This window comes from Xenopus laevis, chromosome 1L, assembly GCF_017654675.1.
Source record: "Xenopus laevis strain J_2021 chromosome 1L, Xenopus_laevis_v10.1, whole genome shotgun sequence".
Taxonomy (NCBI): Eukaryota; Metazoa; Chordata; class Amphibia; order Anura; family Pipidae; genus Xenopus; species Xenopus laevis.
The window spans coordinates 228,321,172-228,342,077 of NC_054371.1; the positions used below are offsets into that span (position 1 = coordinate 228,321,172).

General features: G+C 39.2%; 1 protein-coding gene across 13 annotated transcripts in view; it reads left to right on the forward strand.

Annotated features, from left to right (window-relative positions):
* Window positions 1-20,906, forward strand: part of celf4.L (CUGBP, Elav-like family member 4 L homeolog) — a 675,257-nt gene that overhangs the window by 650,439 nt on the left and 3,912 nt on the right. For 10 of the 13 annotated variants that reach the window (XM_041582720.1, XM_041582896.1, XM_041582823.1 and 7 more), the window contains exon 12: window positions 9,107-9,271. The exons of 2 other annotated variants lie outside the window; for them this stretch is intronic. In XM_041582720.1, the coding sequence (XP_041438654.1) occupies window positions 9,107-9,234 (128 nt within the window). In that variant the 3' untranslated portion in view covers window positions 9,235-9,271. 13 annotated transcript variants of the gene reach the window in all.

Genomic DNA, 20,906 nt, shown 5'->3' on the forward strand with positions numbered 1-20,906 from the left:
CAGTACAGGAAACTATAGTATATACAGTACAGTACAGGAAACTATAGTGTATACAGTACAGTACAGGAAACTATAGTATATACAGTACAGTACAGTAAACTATAGTGTATACAGTACAGTACAGGAAACTATAGTGTATACAGTACAGTACAGGAAACTATAGTATATACAGTACAGTACAGGAAACTATAGTGTATACAGTACAGTACAGGAAACTATAGTATATACAGTACAGTACAGGAAACTATAGTATATACAGTACAGTACAGTAAACTATACTGTACTGTTCTGTATATGCTATAGTTTCTTGTACTGTACTTTATACGCTAGCCCTACTATGCAAGTAAAGGCCCCCATACACAGGCAGATATAAACTGCTGACAGATTAAACCCAATATCACCCATCTCAGGATTGACATATTGGGGAGAGATACGTTCGTTTGATGAGGTCCCCAAATGGCTGGATCACTACATGTACTTTAGGGAGTATTACACAGGGTTTTGTGGTGTGAAGTGTAGAGCACAGCCAGACCCCAGACCAAATTGCCCCCTGATGGAGCTCTGAATTTTAGGTGCTCTTGCATTTCTGGCATAGTAAATGGCTTCTGATATTATTTAACCTAAATCGAGTTTTAAATACCTTATCTATATCTCTTTTAAAGACCTTTTTACAAAGGCCCCCATTTACTAAGCACTTGCACCTAATGCTTTGAGCCTTCACTGCAGCTTCTGATTTTTTGTTACGAGGTACAGAATGTAGCATTACGAACCATCAATGGAACTTTGCATCTGACGAATAAAATGGGGAGTGCAATTGTTCAGCTGTGCAATGGTTTCCTGCGGTGGGATGATTAATAGGAGACTCCAATCCCACCCAAAATTCCAGGTACAAGCCAATGCAATTAGCCACAAGGGAAGGCTCCTAGGAAACATGTTAGGCTTACAAGCAATTTCTCATTTGCAAACCATAATTAATTTGATGTTTAGATTAATATCTTATGTTCTCCCAAAGGTGCAATGAAGGCATTTTTCCGTTACAATGAAGTTGATGGTTTATTGGGAAGATAAATCTAAATGACAGTTATGCTACTGACTTGGCACAAACTTTAACACCGGCCAAACACACGTACAGGAACTTTTTCCCAACGTTAGATTTGTGCTGTGTGTCCTAGAACCCCAGGAAAGAAGTGCAGCCACATGGTATCTACAGTATGATAGAACTATATAGAAAGAATGGGTACAGTATAGATACAGTAAGATAGAACTGTATAGATATAATAGGTACACTATAGATACAGTAAGATAGAACTGTATAGATATTATAGGTACAGTATAGATACAGTAAGATAGGACTGTATAGATTTTATAGGTACTGTATAGATACAGTAAGATAGAACTGTATAGATATTATAGGTACAGTATAGATACAGTAAGATAGAACTGTATAGATATAATAGGTACAGTATAGATACAGTAAGATAGAACTGTATAGATATTATAGGTACAGTATAGATACAGTAAGATAGGACTGTATAGATATTATAGGTACAGTATAGATACAGTAAGATAGAACTGTATAGATATTATAGGTACAGTATAGATACAGTAAGTTAGAACTGTATAGATATAATAGGTAAAGAAAAGATACAGTAAGATAGAACTGTATAGATATTATAGGTACAGTATAGATACAGTAAGATGGAACTGTATATAAAGAATTGGTACAGTATTGATACAGTAAGATGGAACCGTATAGAAAGAATGGGTACAGTATAAATAAAGTAAGACAGAACCGTATAGATATAATAGGTACATTATTGATACAGTATGATAGAACCATATAGATATAATAGGTACAGTATAGATACAGTAAGATGAACTGTATATAAAGAATTGGTACAGTATAGATACAGTAAGATGGAACCGTATAGAAAGAATGGGTACAGTATAAATAAAGTAAGACAGAACCGTATAGATATAATAGGTAAAGTATAGATACAGTATGATAAACCGTATAGATATAATGAGTACAGTATAGATATTGTAAGATGGAACCGTATAGAAAGAATGGGTACAGTATAGATACAGTAAGATGGAACCGTATAGAAAGAATGGGTACAGTATAAATAAAGTAAGACAGAACCGTATAGATATAATAGGTACAGTATAGATACAGTATGATAAACCGTATAGATATAATGGGTACAGTATAGATATAGTAAGATGGAACCGTATAGAAAGAATGGGTACAGTATAGATACAGTAAGATGGAACCGTATAGAAAGAATGGGTACAGTATAGATACAGTAAGATGGAACCGTATAGAAAGAATGGGTACAGTATAGATACAGTAAGCCAGAACCGTATAGAAAGAATGGGTACAGTATAAAGTAAGACAGAACCGTATAGATATAATAGGTAAAGTATAGATACAGTATGATAGAACCGTATAGATATAGTAGGTACAGTATAGATACAGTAAGATAAAACTGTATAGATATAGGTACGATGGAGCTGTATAAAAAAATGGGTACAGTATGGATACAGTATGATGGAGCTGTTTAAAAAGCATGAGTACAGTATGGATACAGTATGACGGAGCTGTACAAAAATAATGGGTACCGTATAGATACAATATGATGGAAAAAACATAACAATCATGTTAACAAAGTTGATGTTGTGAGATGTAACTACCATTCAAATTTCATTTTCACAATAGTTCCCCTTTAAGTAGGGAATATGGGAGAACATTTGGGGTAGTGGTGCAAATACCATGGACCACGTTTGCCCAATGAACATATTGCTGCTTTTCACTACAGATTTATACACAAAGGTCACACCCCCAGGGACGCACAGACTTTGTTCCAGTTCATGTTCCAGTGTTGGAGTAGAAATGGTGGTCTATAGAGTAGGCCGCGTCTCTGAGCATCATTTTGGGGATCATATTGGAACTGATTTTGGAAAACAGGTTGTCCATCTGCGGCCAATGGTACAAGTCCAGCAACGTATAGAGGTAATTGTGTTGTGCGGCAGAGTTAAAGAGACAGCATGCTAGATTTTATCAGAGCTGGATGGGGTTTGGCTGATAAAAAAGATGTTCAGGAGATAAATAGTGTTATTCCGGCATTGTATCCGTGTCTGGAACATCAGAGGATCTGGGCATTGCGGTGCCTGTTAGGCTGAGATCTATGGAAGAGCAGCTACTGAATGATGTAGATGTGTAATTCTGTACACCGGGCTACAGACGCCTGTCTGATGGAAAACTTCTGTAAAGCAAAGTTTGATGTCTCCTTTGATTTCTAAAAGCTGTCTTTTCTCGGCAGCCTCAGAATGAGCGCTCCCTCTTCCCTTTCCTTCAATCCTAATTTAATGACTTGTTTTCTTCTCTAGTTCCTGCTCCAGTGGAAATGTCCTCTTTGTGGCTCTGTTGTTTTGTCTTGTTATAGACCAGGTAATATAAAGTAATAACATGGATCGATGCACAGAAGTTAGAGAAGAGGGGCCCTGTTCACAGGGGGCCCCAACTTTAGAAATAATAAAATGATGTCAATCAGGAATGGCTTATGACTTTCCAGCTGTTTTCTATATCCTCAATGTGAGCCAAAGACTCTGGCAACCTCCCTTCCTTGTTGTATGAAGTATAGTAGCCTGTGTAGGAATCTCCTGAGCTGATTGATAGTCAATAAAGACAATTGCAGCTGTTACTCATTTTTAAAGAAAGAGAAGAACACCATGAGATATTGTCGTGTTTCCTTACATAGTGTGTATGTCCCCAGGCCTCTATGGAATGAACACAAAAGTCTGGGGATATCTGCCCCCAAAAAGCTTATTCCCAAGCCAAGAGGGTTGATATGAAGTTGCCCCTGACTTTGCTGCTATAACTGCCCTTACTTTACTGGGAAGGTTCCCACTAGATGTTGGAACATTGCTGCTGGCAGTTGCTTCCATTCAGCCACAAGACCATTAGTAATGATGAGCACTGATGTTGGGGATCAGGCTCACAGTTGGGGCTCCAGTTCATCACACAGGGGTTCAGTTGGATTGAGGTCATGGCTCAGTGCAGTCAGGTTGTTCCCATCTCAGCAAACCATTTCTGTACAGACCTAGCTCTGTGCATGTGGGCATTATTGTGGTGAAATAGGAAAGGGCCTTCCCCAAAAAGTCTGAAGCACAGAAATGTCATTGTACCCTGTAGCCCTAAGGTTTCACTGGAACCAGGGGACCAAACCATGGAAACTGCCCCAGCCCATTATTCTTCCTCCACCAAACTTTACTGTTGGAATTATGCATTCAGGTAGGTAGTGTTCTCCCGGGCATCTGCCAAACTTAGAAATTTCCATCAGATGGTGAAATTCCATCCCAGAGGATTTGCCTCCCAAGCTCCAAAGTCCAATTGTGGTGCCTTTACACCCCTCTAGCTGATGCATGACATTGCACATAGTGATGTTGTTTATTTGCTTCTGATCCTCCATTAAAAACCTCCCCTTCTGATAGTTCCTCTGCTGACATTGCTTCCAGAAATCAGTGGTGAATGTTCTGCTTGAGGACGTGGAATTTTAGATGGAGTGTCTTTTTCCCTGGAGATACAAGTCTCGTGTGCCGGTGTGTTCTTTTGTTCCAGTTACCGGGAGGTTACCGTATCCTCCATCCATTGAACACCGAGCTAATCTATATCGCTGCATCACGGGTGTGCGAGGGTCTACTCCAAGTGTCTTTTGGCAAAACATACAGTATGTCTGGAGACTCTTGTCATTGTAGTGTACTGGGTGCTATGGTTCCCTGCCCTTTATGGCACAGGGTCACCAGTAACAACAATAGGGAGATTATGGTTAAGGCAGGATCTATTCCAAATCTACCATCCCTCAACAGCCAGGTCCAAGTCTTCACATGAACTAGGTTGAAGTATATCAAGCACTGTTATCAGTAATGAGCCTGCTGCTGAACTCCAGTTGTTGGACAGAAGAGTCGCCCCACTTGGGCTGTACAGCAGCGGCCACACAATTGCAAGCAATGTCTCTGCGGCTCATTTGTACATGAACAAAAATTACATTTTATACTGTTGTGTCATTTTCCATAAACCTCCAGCTTGTCCATCTTTATTATTATGTCCCAATTAGCAGCGCCCTCATTTTAGCTGCGCTGACCATAGACAAGCTGATCCTTTGACCCACGGACCATTTCTGATCAAAGTTGTTTCCTACCGTTTCTTGGCGCCGATTCAATACAAACAGGTTGTGCCATTTGTCAGGAAAATGAAAGGAGGCAATGGCAGGGTTCAGGGGGCTGAATAACAATGTCGATGCAGGAGCCTCCGTTATTGGAGCTGCTCGAGTGGAAAATATTCCAAAAAACTTGGCTCTGAACAGGGAAACTTGGTCAGAAATCACAAATCACTTCCTTTGTCTTTTTCAGTCGTGATGGGTTTAAAAAGGCAATTTCAGGTAAAACATCTCCAATATAACATTTCCTCTTAAATGAAACGTGAAGCTGGGAAAAAATTTTTGCAAGAATTTATATTTGATATGACCTAAAGAAACATCTGGATCAGACTTTATTGGTGCATTTGCCTCTCATAGTTAAATGGTACATAAGGGTGTGCAACTGTGTGCAATTCGTGGTGCAATTGCTTGATGGAAATATTAATAGGAGTAGGTATAAATATTTGCCTTATTTAGACAACTGTTGTTAACAACTTATACAACTCATTTTCTGTGCTGCTGCTGCCAAATGGGACACTGTAATGTCTGTAGGTGCATGGACTTATCCTGACATAACAACGTGCTACCTGATGCAAAGTTCTGCCCCAATTGTAGGATGCTAAACAGCAAATAAGCCAATATAAACAGAATATAGTTTTGCCTATATGTCTCAATCTTACCTTGTTGTCTCCCTTTTTCCCAGCTGTTCAAATTTTGCCTTACTGTCTTCATCTTGCCCTACAATCTCTATCTTTCTCTACTTACTCCATCTTCTCCTATTGCTTCCATCTTGTTCTTCTGTTGCAATCTTGTTCTACTGCATCCATGTTCTTCTACTGTTACCTTCTTCCCCTGCTGTCTCCATCTTCCCCTACTGTTGTCATCTTGTTCTACTGCATCCATGTTCTTCTACTGTTACTATCTCCCCCTGCTGTCTCCATCTTCCCCTACTGTTATCATCTTGTTCTACCGCATCCATGTTCTTCTACTGTTACCTTCTTCCCCTGCTGTCTCCATCTTCCCCTACTGTTATCATCTTGTTCTACTGCATCCATGTTCTTCTACTGTTACCTTCTTCCCCTGCTGTATCCATCTTCCCCTTCTGTTGCCATCTTGTTCTACTGCATCCATGTTCTTCTACTGTTACCTTCTTCCCCTGCTGTCTCCATCTTCCCCTTCTGTTGCCATCTTGTTCTACTGCATCCATGTTCTTCTACTGTTACCATCTTCCTCTGCTGTCTCCATCTTCCCATACTGTTGCCATCTTGTTCTACTGCATCCATCTTCTTCTAATGTCTCCATCTTCCCCTACTGTTACCATCTTGTTCTCCTGTATCCATGTTCTTCTGTTGTTACCATCTTCTCCTGCTGCCTCCATCTTCCACTAATCTTGCCATTGTGTCCTACTGTATCCAGCTTGCCCTACTATATCCACCTTCTTCTGCTTTTACCACCTCACCCTACTGTTTCCATATTCCCATACTTTTACCATCTTGTCCTACTGTCTCCATCTTCGCATACACCCCTAAACAGTTCTGCATATTTAACTGTAAGTAAGTCACTTATTACACTAGATAGCAGACAATACACATTGTCATTAAGTAACCGGATGTGACCCAATAACAACTGTATCTTCCAAGTTACATAGAGCACTACAAAGACGCAATGTTTTGGGTCCTTATAAACTTTTGGTCACACAAGTCACTGTACATTCTGGATTATTCATTGATGACAATGCAAAGTCAGTCTAGCTTGTTTCATCCAATTATTTACAACTCTGTCCAGTGCCCGAGGCCATTACTGATAAGTCTGTATGTATCAGATTTGACTCATTCCTGGCGGTGGGTTTAGCTAATAAGAGGAGAAAGATGAGAAGTGATTCGCCTTTCTGCGAGCGTTCCGTGTTCAGTCTAGTATTTAATGTAGCATAAGGTGTATATAACGTACGTTGCACAGTGCATAAATATTAGCCACGAGGGAGCAGACTTCGTTTAGAAACCAGTAACGGGGGGAAGGAAAAAGACTGTACAAGGTCACATGCCCTCATTAATTTTCAGGATACCGTAAAATTAAACTGAATCCAGTCCAAAAATTCTACAAGAATGGGTATGAATTTTATAAACTATAGTGAGAGTGAAATGTGTCAAACAATAGAGACAAAAAACGGATACTGTTATATAGAAAGCACGTTTTAAAAGAACAAAAATGTTGATGTTTTTTATGGTATTTAAAGGGCCAGTGTGTCAATAATTATTTCTGCTTATTACAGTGGAATAGCTAATAGCATATGTCCTTGTTAGTCTCAATGGCACATTGCCATTTCATGAACTGCGATTAATCTATTAACTATATTGTGCATTCAGTGAGTTGGGCTTTCATCCAATAACCAAACTGACTGACACTGATGTCAGGAGCCTATCATGTTCAACCATTTGGCTTGATTATTCAAGATGGAGTTGACCCAGACTAGCACTTTAAGAATGGAGCATGAGGTTACATCGGGCTTCAGCCTCTAAAATATGGCAATGGCTTGCAGGAAGATCACTCTCTCATAGACAAGTTTGGGGTCATAGATTCTTGTAGTCTTGTTATAGTGAGTCAACAGAATAGTATATAGTATATGTTAATGGCAGGTAGAGAAACTTCTGTCCCCTTCTCTATTGGAACATGTAAACACCATTAAGTGAATTTAGCCCCTGATTGGTGCAACAGATATATTATTGTATGGGGCTATCTCATCTGCCTCTTTGGTGGAGCTTAAGGCTGCTTCGCTCTATGTCCTACATGGCTTCTCCATAACAGATCTTGCCAAACTATTTTAATTGCTTTTTATGAAAAGGTGAGCAGAAACCTTGACTCAGGGATGGCAGTGGATGTGAATAATATGTAAAAACGACTGTTATTAGGGCACCCATTCAATATAGTGTGCAGAGAACAAAAACTAGCTTTATGCATACTAACAATCCTGTACATTGACAAAGTAGAAGGGAGATACAACTAAGCATTGCCATTGATCTCTAACACCTCATAGAGCACAACGTTTTTTGACTGCTCATATGCAACAACAGAAGTTGTCTGGGCACCCTGTTGAAATTGCTGCTTAAATGGCCAGCCAAACAGATGGACCAACTTCCCACAGTCCTCCTTGGTAGACTAAGCAACTAAGTAATACTTAATAACTTAGTAAGTTATTCGTATTCTTCTCTTGTATACCTTGTGTGAGGGACAAGTTCTGGAGCTCTGTCTCTAGGAGAATAATCGCTTATAAACTCTCTGATTGCAGATGTCCTTGATTTCCGTTATTGGTTCAGTCCAGTTATTCCTATTCAGCGCTTGTATAAATGCCTTTTTTCCTGGAGCCTTTTTACTTGGCGTATGTTTGCCTGTATGTTCTCTGATTGGAGATGTCTTTGATTTATTCAATTGTTATATTCACCACTTTAAAAACACTTTCTTGGGGTGGGGCAAAACCTGGATTTGTACTTTTTGTTTATAGACTCACAATTACATTATTATTTTTTACACTTTTTTGCAATGATAACAAATAGGGAAAGCCATACCGTCATAAATATAAATTGTGTTGGGTGGTGAAATAGTCTGGTAGTGCCATAGGCCAATGAGATTTCTACCTACAGCACTTTGGCTCGTGCCTCCACTCTCTCGCAGCCACGCGGGCTATTTGTGTCCCTTTATAAAAATGTGGTTATTGTGATTGATGTTTAGACTGCATATGGGTGCTACCTCTTAGGATACCGCAACCTACAATTTAGCCATGAGCATCCATATCCTCTCACTTCCCGCATGCCCCTCCCTCTCCAAATCTCATCCCTAACGGCCTCGCTAAATGTTTCTCACGCACTAATAACCTTCGGCTTGTTAAGCCCCCGCATTGCTTCATGTTTTGACAGGTTTTGTGAGTTTTGACAATCCTGCCAGTGCTCAAGCTGCCATCCAGGCCATGAACGGCTTCCAGATTGGCATGAAGAGGCTCAAGGTGCAACTGAAACGACCGAAGGATGCCAACCGCCCTTACTGAGACTTTGCGAGGGCCTCTGAAACAAGGACTAGCACAGGTAAGTGACCCAAAAGCATGATATGTTATAAGGGCACCAAAGAGAGAGAGAGAGAGCTTGAGCCAAATAAATTCTATAGAAATATATGAGACCTTACAGGTACACTGGTCAAACTGTTAGTGTGCAGTAAGGTTATTAGTAATGGTATGGCAAAGGGGATGGACAATGTGAAATTAATTCCATTACTATGGCATGAAGATCTCTCAGGCTGAGGAACGATGGTTCGCTGAGAGCACAAACTGTACCCATCACATGACATCCTTCACAATGATTGTCCAATGATGATCCAATGGAAGTACTTCTACCCAGTAAGGAAACAGCCAAAAAACAAGGGCACCTCACAGGACTTCTAGAGTACAAGGACCAACGTTTTAGCTGGTGGACCATCCAAGACATTGGTCCTTGCCATGAAGAGTTTTTCTATGTCTATAAGATCTGTGACATGCAAATCTCTCTTGTTTTTGCGCATTTCTTGACTGATCCAGGTACATTGGCTTGTAAAAGTGAGGTTCTTACTCCTGCAGATGTGATTTAGAAGCTACTTTCCAAGTTGACTTCTTCTGCTTTATACATTTATTTTTTGTTTCAAATTTGAAAAAATATTTTTGATGTGCCTCACAAGGAGCAGACACTTTGGAGTTTTATACTTTTGGTTTTGGTGCCGGTTTCAGTGTTGTTGCTAGTTGACTTTGTCGATATATTGTGACCTTGGCTTATTGGTATGATACAATAGGCAACCAAGTAGCTGAACTTAGAATAAAACTGGACTATATGTATAGTGTAGCCTTTATTCCTGAGCCAAGTATTCTTTAGAAGAGATGTTGTCTTCTGGTCCATTGGAGATGTTTGTGCACAAGGTTGAGTATAAGTATGTTGGACCTGGAGCTTTGGGTGGAATTGTTGGACTTGTGATGAGGCTGAATTGATTCACTCACTAAGATTCAGTCAACTGATTTGTTTATCTGTATTTAAAGATATAGTGGAGAAGAGGGGTGGAGGTCTCTTGGTTCTACCATGGAGGTTGTGTAATCAGAAGTCACCGACTAAAAACTACCAACTCGCTGTTGCACATTGAGACATGCAGTAAAACACTGCCCCAGAGGCCACAATGGCATAAAGAACACTGAAATGCTTGTTTGACTCTAATGAACAATAATGTATGACAGTTCCTTTGTATATCCTACAATAATAGGAAAAATATCGCTTTCAAACTAATATATAATAAGTGTCACACAAAGGACAGAGCCATACATGATGCCAGAGGCAGACAAAGGTGGCCAGAAGGAGCGGGTCCATGTGAGAAGTCAATAACAATGATATACAGATTCTGATAGAAAGCAAGATGAATGAGAGGCAGTTGGCAGTGGAAGGAGCCAGAACACCTTTATCTTCCAGGGAGCTAATTATTCATCATTTCTGCTCAATTAAAGCATTCACTGTACATGAAGGTCCAGACTTGATTGAACTTGATTGGAAGGGAAATTGTGTGTTTTTCATCCACTTACAATAAGAAGTTTTACCAGGCGACAGTTCTGTATATTCAGTGTGTTGCTGCCATTCTGCAGTACATTGTACATTCTGTTTGAAATTTCTATTTGAGCTCTGGCTTACGGGAACTATGTTGTGGCCTCTTCCACCTCGTCCTTGAGACAGTGATATCACAATTACACATATTAATGCCAGGCTGCAAAGAGATTTGTCTCCCCTTTAAAACAGGGACATCACAATTAGACATACATGTCAGGCTGCAGAGAGGCTTTCTCCTTCTTGAGACAGGGATGTCACATAAACAGGTATAAATTGCATGCTTCATACATGCTTTCTCCACAGTAACATCACAATCAAACATATGAAAGTGAGGCTTTAAAGTGGCCGCCTCCTTCTTGATACAGGAACATCACAATTAGACATATGAATGCAATGCTGCAGAGTGACTGTCTCCTACTTGAGGCAAGGATGTCACAATTGGACATATAAATTCCAGACTGAGAAGAAGACATCTTCTTCTTTAGCCAGGGATATCACAATTAGAGATAAAAATGCCAGACTGGGGAGAAGACATTTTCTTCTTTAGCCAGGGATGCCACAATTAGACATATAAATGCCAGACTGTATAGAAGACATCTTCTTCTTTAGCCAGGGATGTCACAATTAGACAAATAAATGCAATGCTGCAGAGAGACTGTCTCCTCCTTGAGCCAGGGATGTCACAATTAGACATATAAAAGCCAGGCTGCAGAGAGACTGTCTCCTCCTTTAGCCAGAGATGTCACAATAAGCCATATGAATGCAAAGGCTGAAGAGAGACTGTCTCCTCCTTTAGCCAGGGATGTCAAAATTAGACATATATTAGACATATAAATGCCAGACTTTGTAGAAGACATCTTCTTCTTTAGCCAGGGATGTCATAATTAGACATATAAATGCAATGCTGCAGAGAGACTGTCTCCTCCTTGAGCCAGGGATGTCACAATTGAACATATAAATTCCAGACTGAGGAGAAGACATCTTCTTCTTTAGCCAGGGATGTCACAATTGGACATATAAATTCCAGACTGAGGCGAAGACATCTTCTTCTTTAGCCAGGGATGTCACAATTGGACATATAAATTCCAGACTGAGGAGAAGACATCTTCTTCTTTAGCCAGGGATGTCACAATTGGACATATAAATTCCAGACTGAGGAGAAGACATCTTCTTCTTTAGCCAGGGATGTCACAATTGGACATATAAATTCCAGACTGAGGAGAAGACATCTTCTTCTTTAGCCAGGGATGTCACAATTAGACATATAAATGCCAGACTGTGTAGTAGACATCTTCTTCTTTAGCCGGGGATGTCACAATTAGACATATAATTGATATAAATGGCATGTTGCTTCTTGAGACAGGGACGTCACAATTCATTTTTCTGGCATTCTGGCAGGCTTTTGGGGGCAGGTCATGAAAATATAAATATCCATGACAACCATAAGGAAGGCGGGACTTTGGCTGGATAAACCATGGAAAAACACAGCAGTTTTACATGTGACAGTAAAATCCAGGGCTTCTGCTGCATAGATACTATATTGACATATAGAGGATAAAATAAGTGCTGCATAATGTATCTGCCTTTCTATTGTGTCTCATCAGCTTGAAATTTAACATTCTCTCTGTGGTTGTTAGGGTCAGCGATACCCAGCAACCAGACAGCAGATCCATTCTGGAGTTAAACTTATAAAGCTGCAATTGTATTTGTTGCCTTTCTCCTCATATCCTTTACTATTTCTCTTCCAGTCTGTGAGACCCTAGGAACCAGGTAACAGTAAGAGGTTTGATAACCTAAAAAGACCTAATCCTATTGGAAGCAGGATCTGTATCTGCCTGATGATATTCCCTGCTCTGCTGCTTCTGACTCCTGAAACAATTAACTGACCTGTAGGAGAACTGACTTCTGCTGTGTTGTTTCACGAGTCAGAACCCAGAGAAATGGAAGGGATGAACAGACAATCACAAAGTTGCACAAAAAAAGCAGATTTTGGGTAGAGTTACCCTTTAATCGCTTCTGATCTATGAAAGGCATTTCCATGGGACATAACCTGTCTCACCTGAGCCACTTGGGATGGGCAGACAGGCTCGTTGCCCTTGCAAAATATTTGAGAATAAACAAGGGTTGGGTTGTGTTTCTGGCTCTGGTGGGGGGGCAGGGGGGTACAGTGACCACTAATAACGGCGCAGAACAAATGGCGGATTGTTCTGTGTGTGTGCAGGGCCCCCCATTACTTAAAGGGGTTGTTCATCTTTAAATTAAAGGAAAACTATACCCCAAAAATGAATACTTAAGCAACAGATATACAGTTTATATCAAATTGAATGACATATTAAAGAATCTTACCAAACTGGAATATATATTTACATAAATATTGCCCTTTTACATCTCTTGCCTTGAACCACCATTTCGTGACTCTATCTGTGCTGCCTCAGAGATCACCTGACCAGAAATACTACAACTCTAACTGTAACAGGAAGAGATCACCTGACCAGAAATACTGCAGCTCTAACTGTAACAGGAAGAGATCACCTGACCAGAAATACTACAACACTAACTGTAACAGGAAGAAGTGAGGAAGCAAAAGGCAGAACTCTGTCTGTTAATTGGCTCATGTGACCTTACATGTGGTTTGTATGTGTGCACAGTGAATCTTATGATCTCAGGGGGCGGCCCTTATTTTTTAAAATGGCAATTTTCTATTTATGATTACCCAATGGCACATACTACTTAAAAAGTATATTATTATGATAATGGTACATTTACATGCAGCAGGTTTTACATATGAGTTGTTTTACTCAGTATCTTTTAATAGAGACCTACATTGTTTGGGGGGTATAGTTTTCCTTTAACTTTTACTATGAGACCTAACGCGTTTCGTGCACTGACTCATAGGTCAACTTATGAATAAGTGCCCCAATAGGCACGAAACTCGTTAGGTCTTTGCCCAATATGTCATAATAAATATTTTGTATTTTTTTACTTTTTTTGGAGGAACTCCCACCTGCAGCTATAGCAATGTAGACAGGCGGGTTCTTGGGAAGTGTAGTACGTTGGGCCCTCAGAAGAATTTGTTGCAAACTGAAGTTACGCCACTGGCCATTATCCTGACTGGAGCCATGTTGTGCTGAGTGATGGGGGAACCAAGAGGATCATGGGAGGAGCTGAGGAAAGGCTTGACTGGTCTAATGAGTAGAGACAGGAGAGTCAGGAGTTGTGGTTAGGAGGGGGTGCAGGGATTAGGAGGGTTCAGATTATGTGCAGTCGTATCAGTGATGGAATGAGGGGGGATATATCATTATTGATCAGATCAAACTGGAAATATTTACTGTATTCACTGAACCCTCTGCTCCTTTTATTATTGTTTTACCCCTAGCGGGTGAATATGATTTGTGATCATTACTCGTTGCCCGACTGATGCTTCCAAAAAAGCCCCTGAGCCGTAGTGACCAGTAACCCCATTTATTAACCAGAAACAGATGATATTGTGACCAAGTTTTCTGAAATTGCGACACCCTACCTGAACTGAAGGGGGCGCCATCCTTGCAACTGTACCCCAAGATATGGGGCCACTAAATGCATCTTCCCCAATGAAAATGTTCATCAACTAAAATGTGGTGATTCTATAACAGTCAATGGGGGGAGTATATTCAACATTTGAGATATTTTATTAAATATTTTTTTTATATATTTTTCCGGTTTTCTTTATTTTTTTAAACAGTCCGATTTGTAAATCTGAATGGAACAATGTGATTTTATATTGCGATTGGGTTTTCTAGAGAGACCAAAGACTATTTGCATATATAGTAGCAATGCATCGTCACATGGGGCCACAAACCTGCACCCCTCCTGCTCCTCACTAAAACCCAGTATTAGTCTCCTCTCTTACTCTCTATTGTAGCTTCATTTAGTGTTTGGGAAATAAATGCTGATTTGAGCTTGCCTTGTCATAATGGAGGTGCCATGTTTAATATGTATCCATAAACACACAAACTACACACAATCAGTGTCTAATCAAGTATAATCCTGTAATAAAATATCCCCATAAGGTGCAAACATGAAGTGGCATTTAAAATATCTCAGTATCAGGTCATTCAGAAAGAGCCCATTTATTTGCACTGTACCCTGGCACTGAAGGTTGTACTATAGGTGCAACCACTACACAAACCTATCTGCAAGGTGTGTTCAAACACAGTCACACTCCCTTCCCATAGATGATCCCACTGTTACTATAGGCACCATATCTCCCTACTATACCTGCTATCCCACAGTCACACTCCCTTCCCAGAGACTATTATCCACTGTTACTATAGGCACCATCTCTCCCTACTATACCTGCTATCCCACAGTCACACTCCCTTCCCAGAGACTATTATCCACTGTTACTATAGGCACCATCTCTCCCTACTATACCTGCTATCCCACAGTCACACTCCCTTCCCAGAGACTATTATCCACTGTTACTATAGACACCATCTCTCCCTACTATACCTGCTATCCCACAGTCACACTCCCTTCCCAGAGACTATTATCCACTGTTACTATAGGCACCATCTCTCCCTACTATACCTGCTATCCCAGTCACACTCCCTTCCCAGAGACTATTATCCACTGTTACTATAGGCCCCATCTCTCCCTACTATACCTGCTATCCCACAGTCACACTCCCTTCCCAGAGACTATTATCCACTGTAACTATAGGCACCATCTCTCCCTACTATACCTGCTATCCCACAGCCACACTCCCTTCCCAGAGACTATTATCCCACTGTTACTACAGGCACTATCTCTCCCTACTATACCTGCTATCCCACAGTCACACTCCCTTCCCAGAGACTATTATCCACTGTTACTATAGACACCATCTCTCCCTACTATACCTGCTATCCCACAGTCACACTCCCTTCCCAGAGACTATTATCCCACTGTTACTATAGACACCATCTCTTCCTACTATACCTGCTATCCCACAGTCACACTCCCTTCCCAGAGACTATTATCCACTGTTACTATAGACACCATCTCTCCCTACTATACCTGCTATCCCACAGTCACACTCCCTTCCCAGAGACTATTATCCACTGTTACTATAGACACCATCTCTCCCTACTATACCTGCTATCCCACAGTCACACTCCCTTCCCAGAGACTATTATCCACTGTTACTATAGACACCATCTCTCCCTACTATACCTGCTATCCCACAGTCACACTCCCTTCCCAGAGACTATTATCCCACTGTTACTATAGGCACCATCTCTCCCTACTATACCTGCTATCCTACAGTCACACTCCCTTCCCAGAGACTATTATCCACTGTTACTATAGACCCCATCTCTCCCTACTAGACCTGCTATCCCACAGTCACACTCCCTTCCCAGAGACTATTATCCCACTGCTACTTACCAGGAATGTATAAAGAGGCAAAACTATGTTTTCATCCCTCGAGTTAATGGCTTTACATTACGTTATTTGGTTAAATAGCCATTGACTGACACTGCCTAGAGTTGTACAGCCTGTTATCCACAGAAATCCCCACATTTTTCTCAGGAGGCCCCTAACATGCAGAGCTACAGAGCATTAAAAGTCTGTAAATCAAAAGACGTACTAAACATATTGTTGTTTTGATATTATTCTGTTAACTGAAATGTGATCATGTGATACAGATTAGTGTGGCCCAGGCAGTTACAGGTGTTTTGTAAATAAAGGCACTTTTGCAGCAGAACCTCTGTGCTGTTTTGTATCCACACCTAAACTTTGGAACCACGAAGTTATAGGGCTGACATGATGGTGTTGCATTTCTTGCAATGTTTATTCCTAAATATTTGAATCTGCATTGGAGGAATGGAGGATTTTACTACTTGGGTGGGTTGTTTTTTTACTAATGTAGTATGGTACCTACTGAGTTCTATGTTTTATTTATTGGGTACGAAGCTGCCCAGCATTGGCTTGTGTAAGTTATAAGACTGCAGGCGGGTGCTGTGTATCTTGCACGGCTATTTTGCAATGTCACTCATGTGCCTGTTGAGTGTGAGTTGGGTCCGGTTGGCTCCCTGACCCTCTGGCTCTCAAACAGAACCTGGATATTTGCCACTGTAAAATGTTTTAATCCTTGTTCACTGTTCTACATGCTCCCATCAGTCTGTGTGTCCTTCTGCCGCTCTCTCATTCTTTTCTATTAGATTTCATTTCTGCTTTTTTGTTTCATTTGGCTACGGTTTTTTTTCCATCTCCCGCAGTCATTGTTCAACTGATCTGTGTGTGTTGCCTTAATGACTCTTCCCCTCATTCTTTCTCCTTCCCACCCTTTGCCAAAGAAAGATTATTCAACCAAACCAAACACAGACCAAAAGAAAATCTTTTTCTTTTTTTGTCATTCAACCCAATCCAAACCAAACCAGACCCAACACGGTCTCGCGCCGAAAAAGTTCACGTAATGACGTGAGAACGGAGAAAAGAGCCCCCAGTCCGTAAGTTCAACCAACTAGAAGTTCCAGGTGTGAAATGGCGTCATGTAACAAGCTAATGACATGGTTGCATGACACGCCGTTGAGTATCGTGGAGGTGCTGTGATTAAAGCATTATTCTTGGATGTTGTATCAGTTGATGATTGGCCAGTCATGATCACATGTGCCTTTTTTGTTGTTCTGAATATTATTTGTCCTTTTTTTGTGCTGCCACAAATATTTTTCTGTGCCCATTCTGTTTTCTTGGTGCTTGCAGTGATATTATGTTCTTTTATTTCCTTGTCCAAGCGTGCTTATTTATGCTTCTTTGGTGTAATGTACTGTAGTTGAAACAAAAATATTTACTTGTGACAGATTACTGTGTGTCAAATCGTTACAAATAATCAGAGTAACACAAATATTGTCATGGTTGGTTATTATTACACTTGAATATATTGTGGTTTTGGGTATATTTCTATATAACAAGATTTTTTTGGGGGGCCTTTTTCAATTGGCACTTGCTTGGAAACCATGATCATTAAAAAGCAACAATGACTGGTTGTTTTGGTTCAGTTTAGGATCTACAATATTATGTATTATATATACAATCCTTTGGTTAAAGGTACAGTCCCATCAATGCCTAAATTTTCTTATACGAACAGAGCTAAAGCACAAAATTATTCATAAATTTTATTTTATTTGCATTCATTTATCTGTCGGGATCTACCAATAGATCTTGAGCCAGTGAGCACTATATCACAAATAGTCTCCTTTATGTATAACAATTGTAATAGTAAACTTATTGGATCCTTTATCTGTAAACCCATATCCAGAAAACTCAAAATTACAGGAAGGCCATCTCCTATAGATTAAGGCAATTATTCAAATTTTTAAAAAAAAAAAAAATATATATATATATATATATATATATATATATATATTCTTTTACTCTTTAATAATAAAACAGCACTGATGTACTAAATCCTAACTAAGCTAGCATTAATTTATATTGGGTTTATTTATTAAAGTCTGATTAAAAAAAAGTGAAAAATTCACTAGAAAACTCAAATTTGTCGTGGAAAAAAAATCAAATTTTTCACAATTTATTATTCCCCGATGCTGCAAAAAGCCAGAATCTGAAAATCCACCATCTCAGACCTGCCAAGGTCCTGTATAAGTCAATGGAAGAGGCACCAATCTCAATGTTATCCTGGTCTTCAGACAGTCTCATCCGATTTTTTGGAGGGGGTTTTGGGACAAAAATCGAACGATTTAGGAAAAAAGCCAAAAGAAATCTGCTTGATTTTATCGAGTTTTTTCACAATCCGATTAAATCTTGTTCATTTATTAATAAATTATGCAAGGAGTTTTAGAAAATAACCCCCTTAATGTCTTAAATGTTTTTTAGTAGACCTAAGGTATGGTGAATGGAATAGCACCACTAAAGTAGACCACACATTGTTAAATTATTTTCTTTTAGAATATATTGTACTTCACCTGTATCATGAAAATTACTCACATGGTTATTAAATATTGAGAGATTATTTACTAATAAATTATACATTTTCAATATGTTTTCTTCTTACAAAATGAAACATTTCAGTGGCAGAATTTTAAAATAAATGGGAGAATTGTAGTAAGTTCTGGCACAGAGACTTATAATTCTGTACAAAAACCCAGAGGCAGATTTATCAAGGGTCGAATTTTGAGGTGATGTGAGTTTTTTTAAACTCCCATCACCCTAACCTTCGAATAAAAAAAGTTTTAAAAATGTATTTAAAATTTTTTTTTAACTTCGGATGAATAGGCTGTATTCGATCGTTTTGAATTCGGATCGTATTTGGTCGAATTTGAATCGAAGTATTTTACAAAGTTCACCAAATTACCAAATTACTCTTGGAGGTCCCCTATAGGCTTAAACTGTAATTTAGCAGGTTTTACTGTAGATGGTGAATAGTAGAAGTCGAGACAGTACATGATAAATTTCGATTTTTGAATTTTTGTCAAATTCGATTAGAACCTTGATAAATCTGCCCCTAAGGGGCTGATTTGATTTTAATGATTTGAGAAGGAAAATCTTTTCAAAATCAAAAAAAGAATATGAATGGATGCCTGGAAGTCCAAATATTTGCTTCCAGTTTGCTTCCCCCTATTTGATGTCGAATCATAATAAATCAGCGCTCCTGTCTGCAGGGGAATAGGAACCATTTGGATCTCTCTATAAAAGTGTGTGGGACTGGAACTTTAAACAAAATGTAGCAAGAAAAAAAAAACCAAGTGAATAAAAAAAAAGAGGAAAATATAAATAATCTGTATTTGCAACTGAAAAAGGGTCCTTGACAAGTGTTATTTTTGTTCTTTTTATTTTTTCGGTGTTGTAATTGTTTCACTGCTGTGTACGGTTTGCCGTCTGTTGAAGCAACAGTGTTGAAAACCTGTCAGCATGGATTGATATTCCGCATGACAAACACACTAAAGTGGCTCCACTCTGAGCTCCAGCTTCTTGATGTTATAAATCAAAGGGTGTTGAGAAGGAACCTGCTTGCTAGCGAGAGATAAGGTTTTTCATGAGCTAATCCTTAATGATGAGGCATCCAACGCAAATGCCAAGCTCACCCTCATCGTCATTACACCACTGGGGGAAAATGGCTTTTTTTCCCTATAATAATTAATTCTAAGCAGTCCTAATAAATACCTGGTTTTGTTTTTAATCATATTTTTCTACATACGGGTGGGAGGAATTATTCTCACATACAGGTCAGGGCACATAATCCGCACATTTTTTGCTTCAACAATGATTGTGTTTTCATTAAAGAATTCATGAAATATTCCTCTACAGACTCAAACGTATTTAAATCAAAGACCTGATATGGGGCATATTTATCAAGGGTCGAATTTCGAGTTTATGGGAGTTTCTGAAATCTCCCATCAACTCCCATAAACTCAAAATTCGAAAAAATAAAAATGACCAATCATTGAAATGTATTTAAAAAAACGTTTTTTTTTACTTGAGTGAATAGGATGAACCTGCAAACTCAGATCAAATTTGAATCGAGTTTTTTTTAAAAAAAAATGTGGTTGTAAATTGGTTGTAGGAGGCTCCGCATAAGCTAAAACACCAATTCAGCAGTTTTAGATGGAATAGTTGAATTAGATTTCTTTAAGATACAGTACATGATAAATTTCAAAATTCGAATTTCGATTTTATTTTTTTTTAAACTTGAATCAAATTTGGACTATTCCCTAGTCGAATTACACTAAGGGCCAGATTTATCAAGGGTCGAAGTAAAATTTTTAATTTAAAAAATTTCAATTTCGAGCTATTGTTTGTGTACTTCGACTATACAATAGAACAAATTCAATTCGAATTTGAAAAAAATGTGAATATCGAAATTCATCATGTACTATCTCTTTAATTCAACTTCGACCATTCGCCATCTAAAACCTGCCGAATTGCAGTTTTAGCCTATGGGGGACCTCCTAGGAGTCAATTGGTGGACTTTGAAAAGTCTACGTTTTTTTTAGGAAATACTTTGAATTGAACTAGATCGAACGATGTTACTTAAATTCGTACGATTCGAATATGAACGAAACGGCCTATTCACACAAAAAAAAACATAGATTTTTTTAATAAATTTTGGTTGGTCTTTTTTATTCGAATT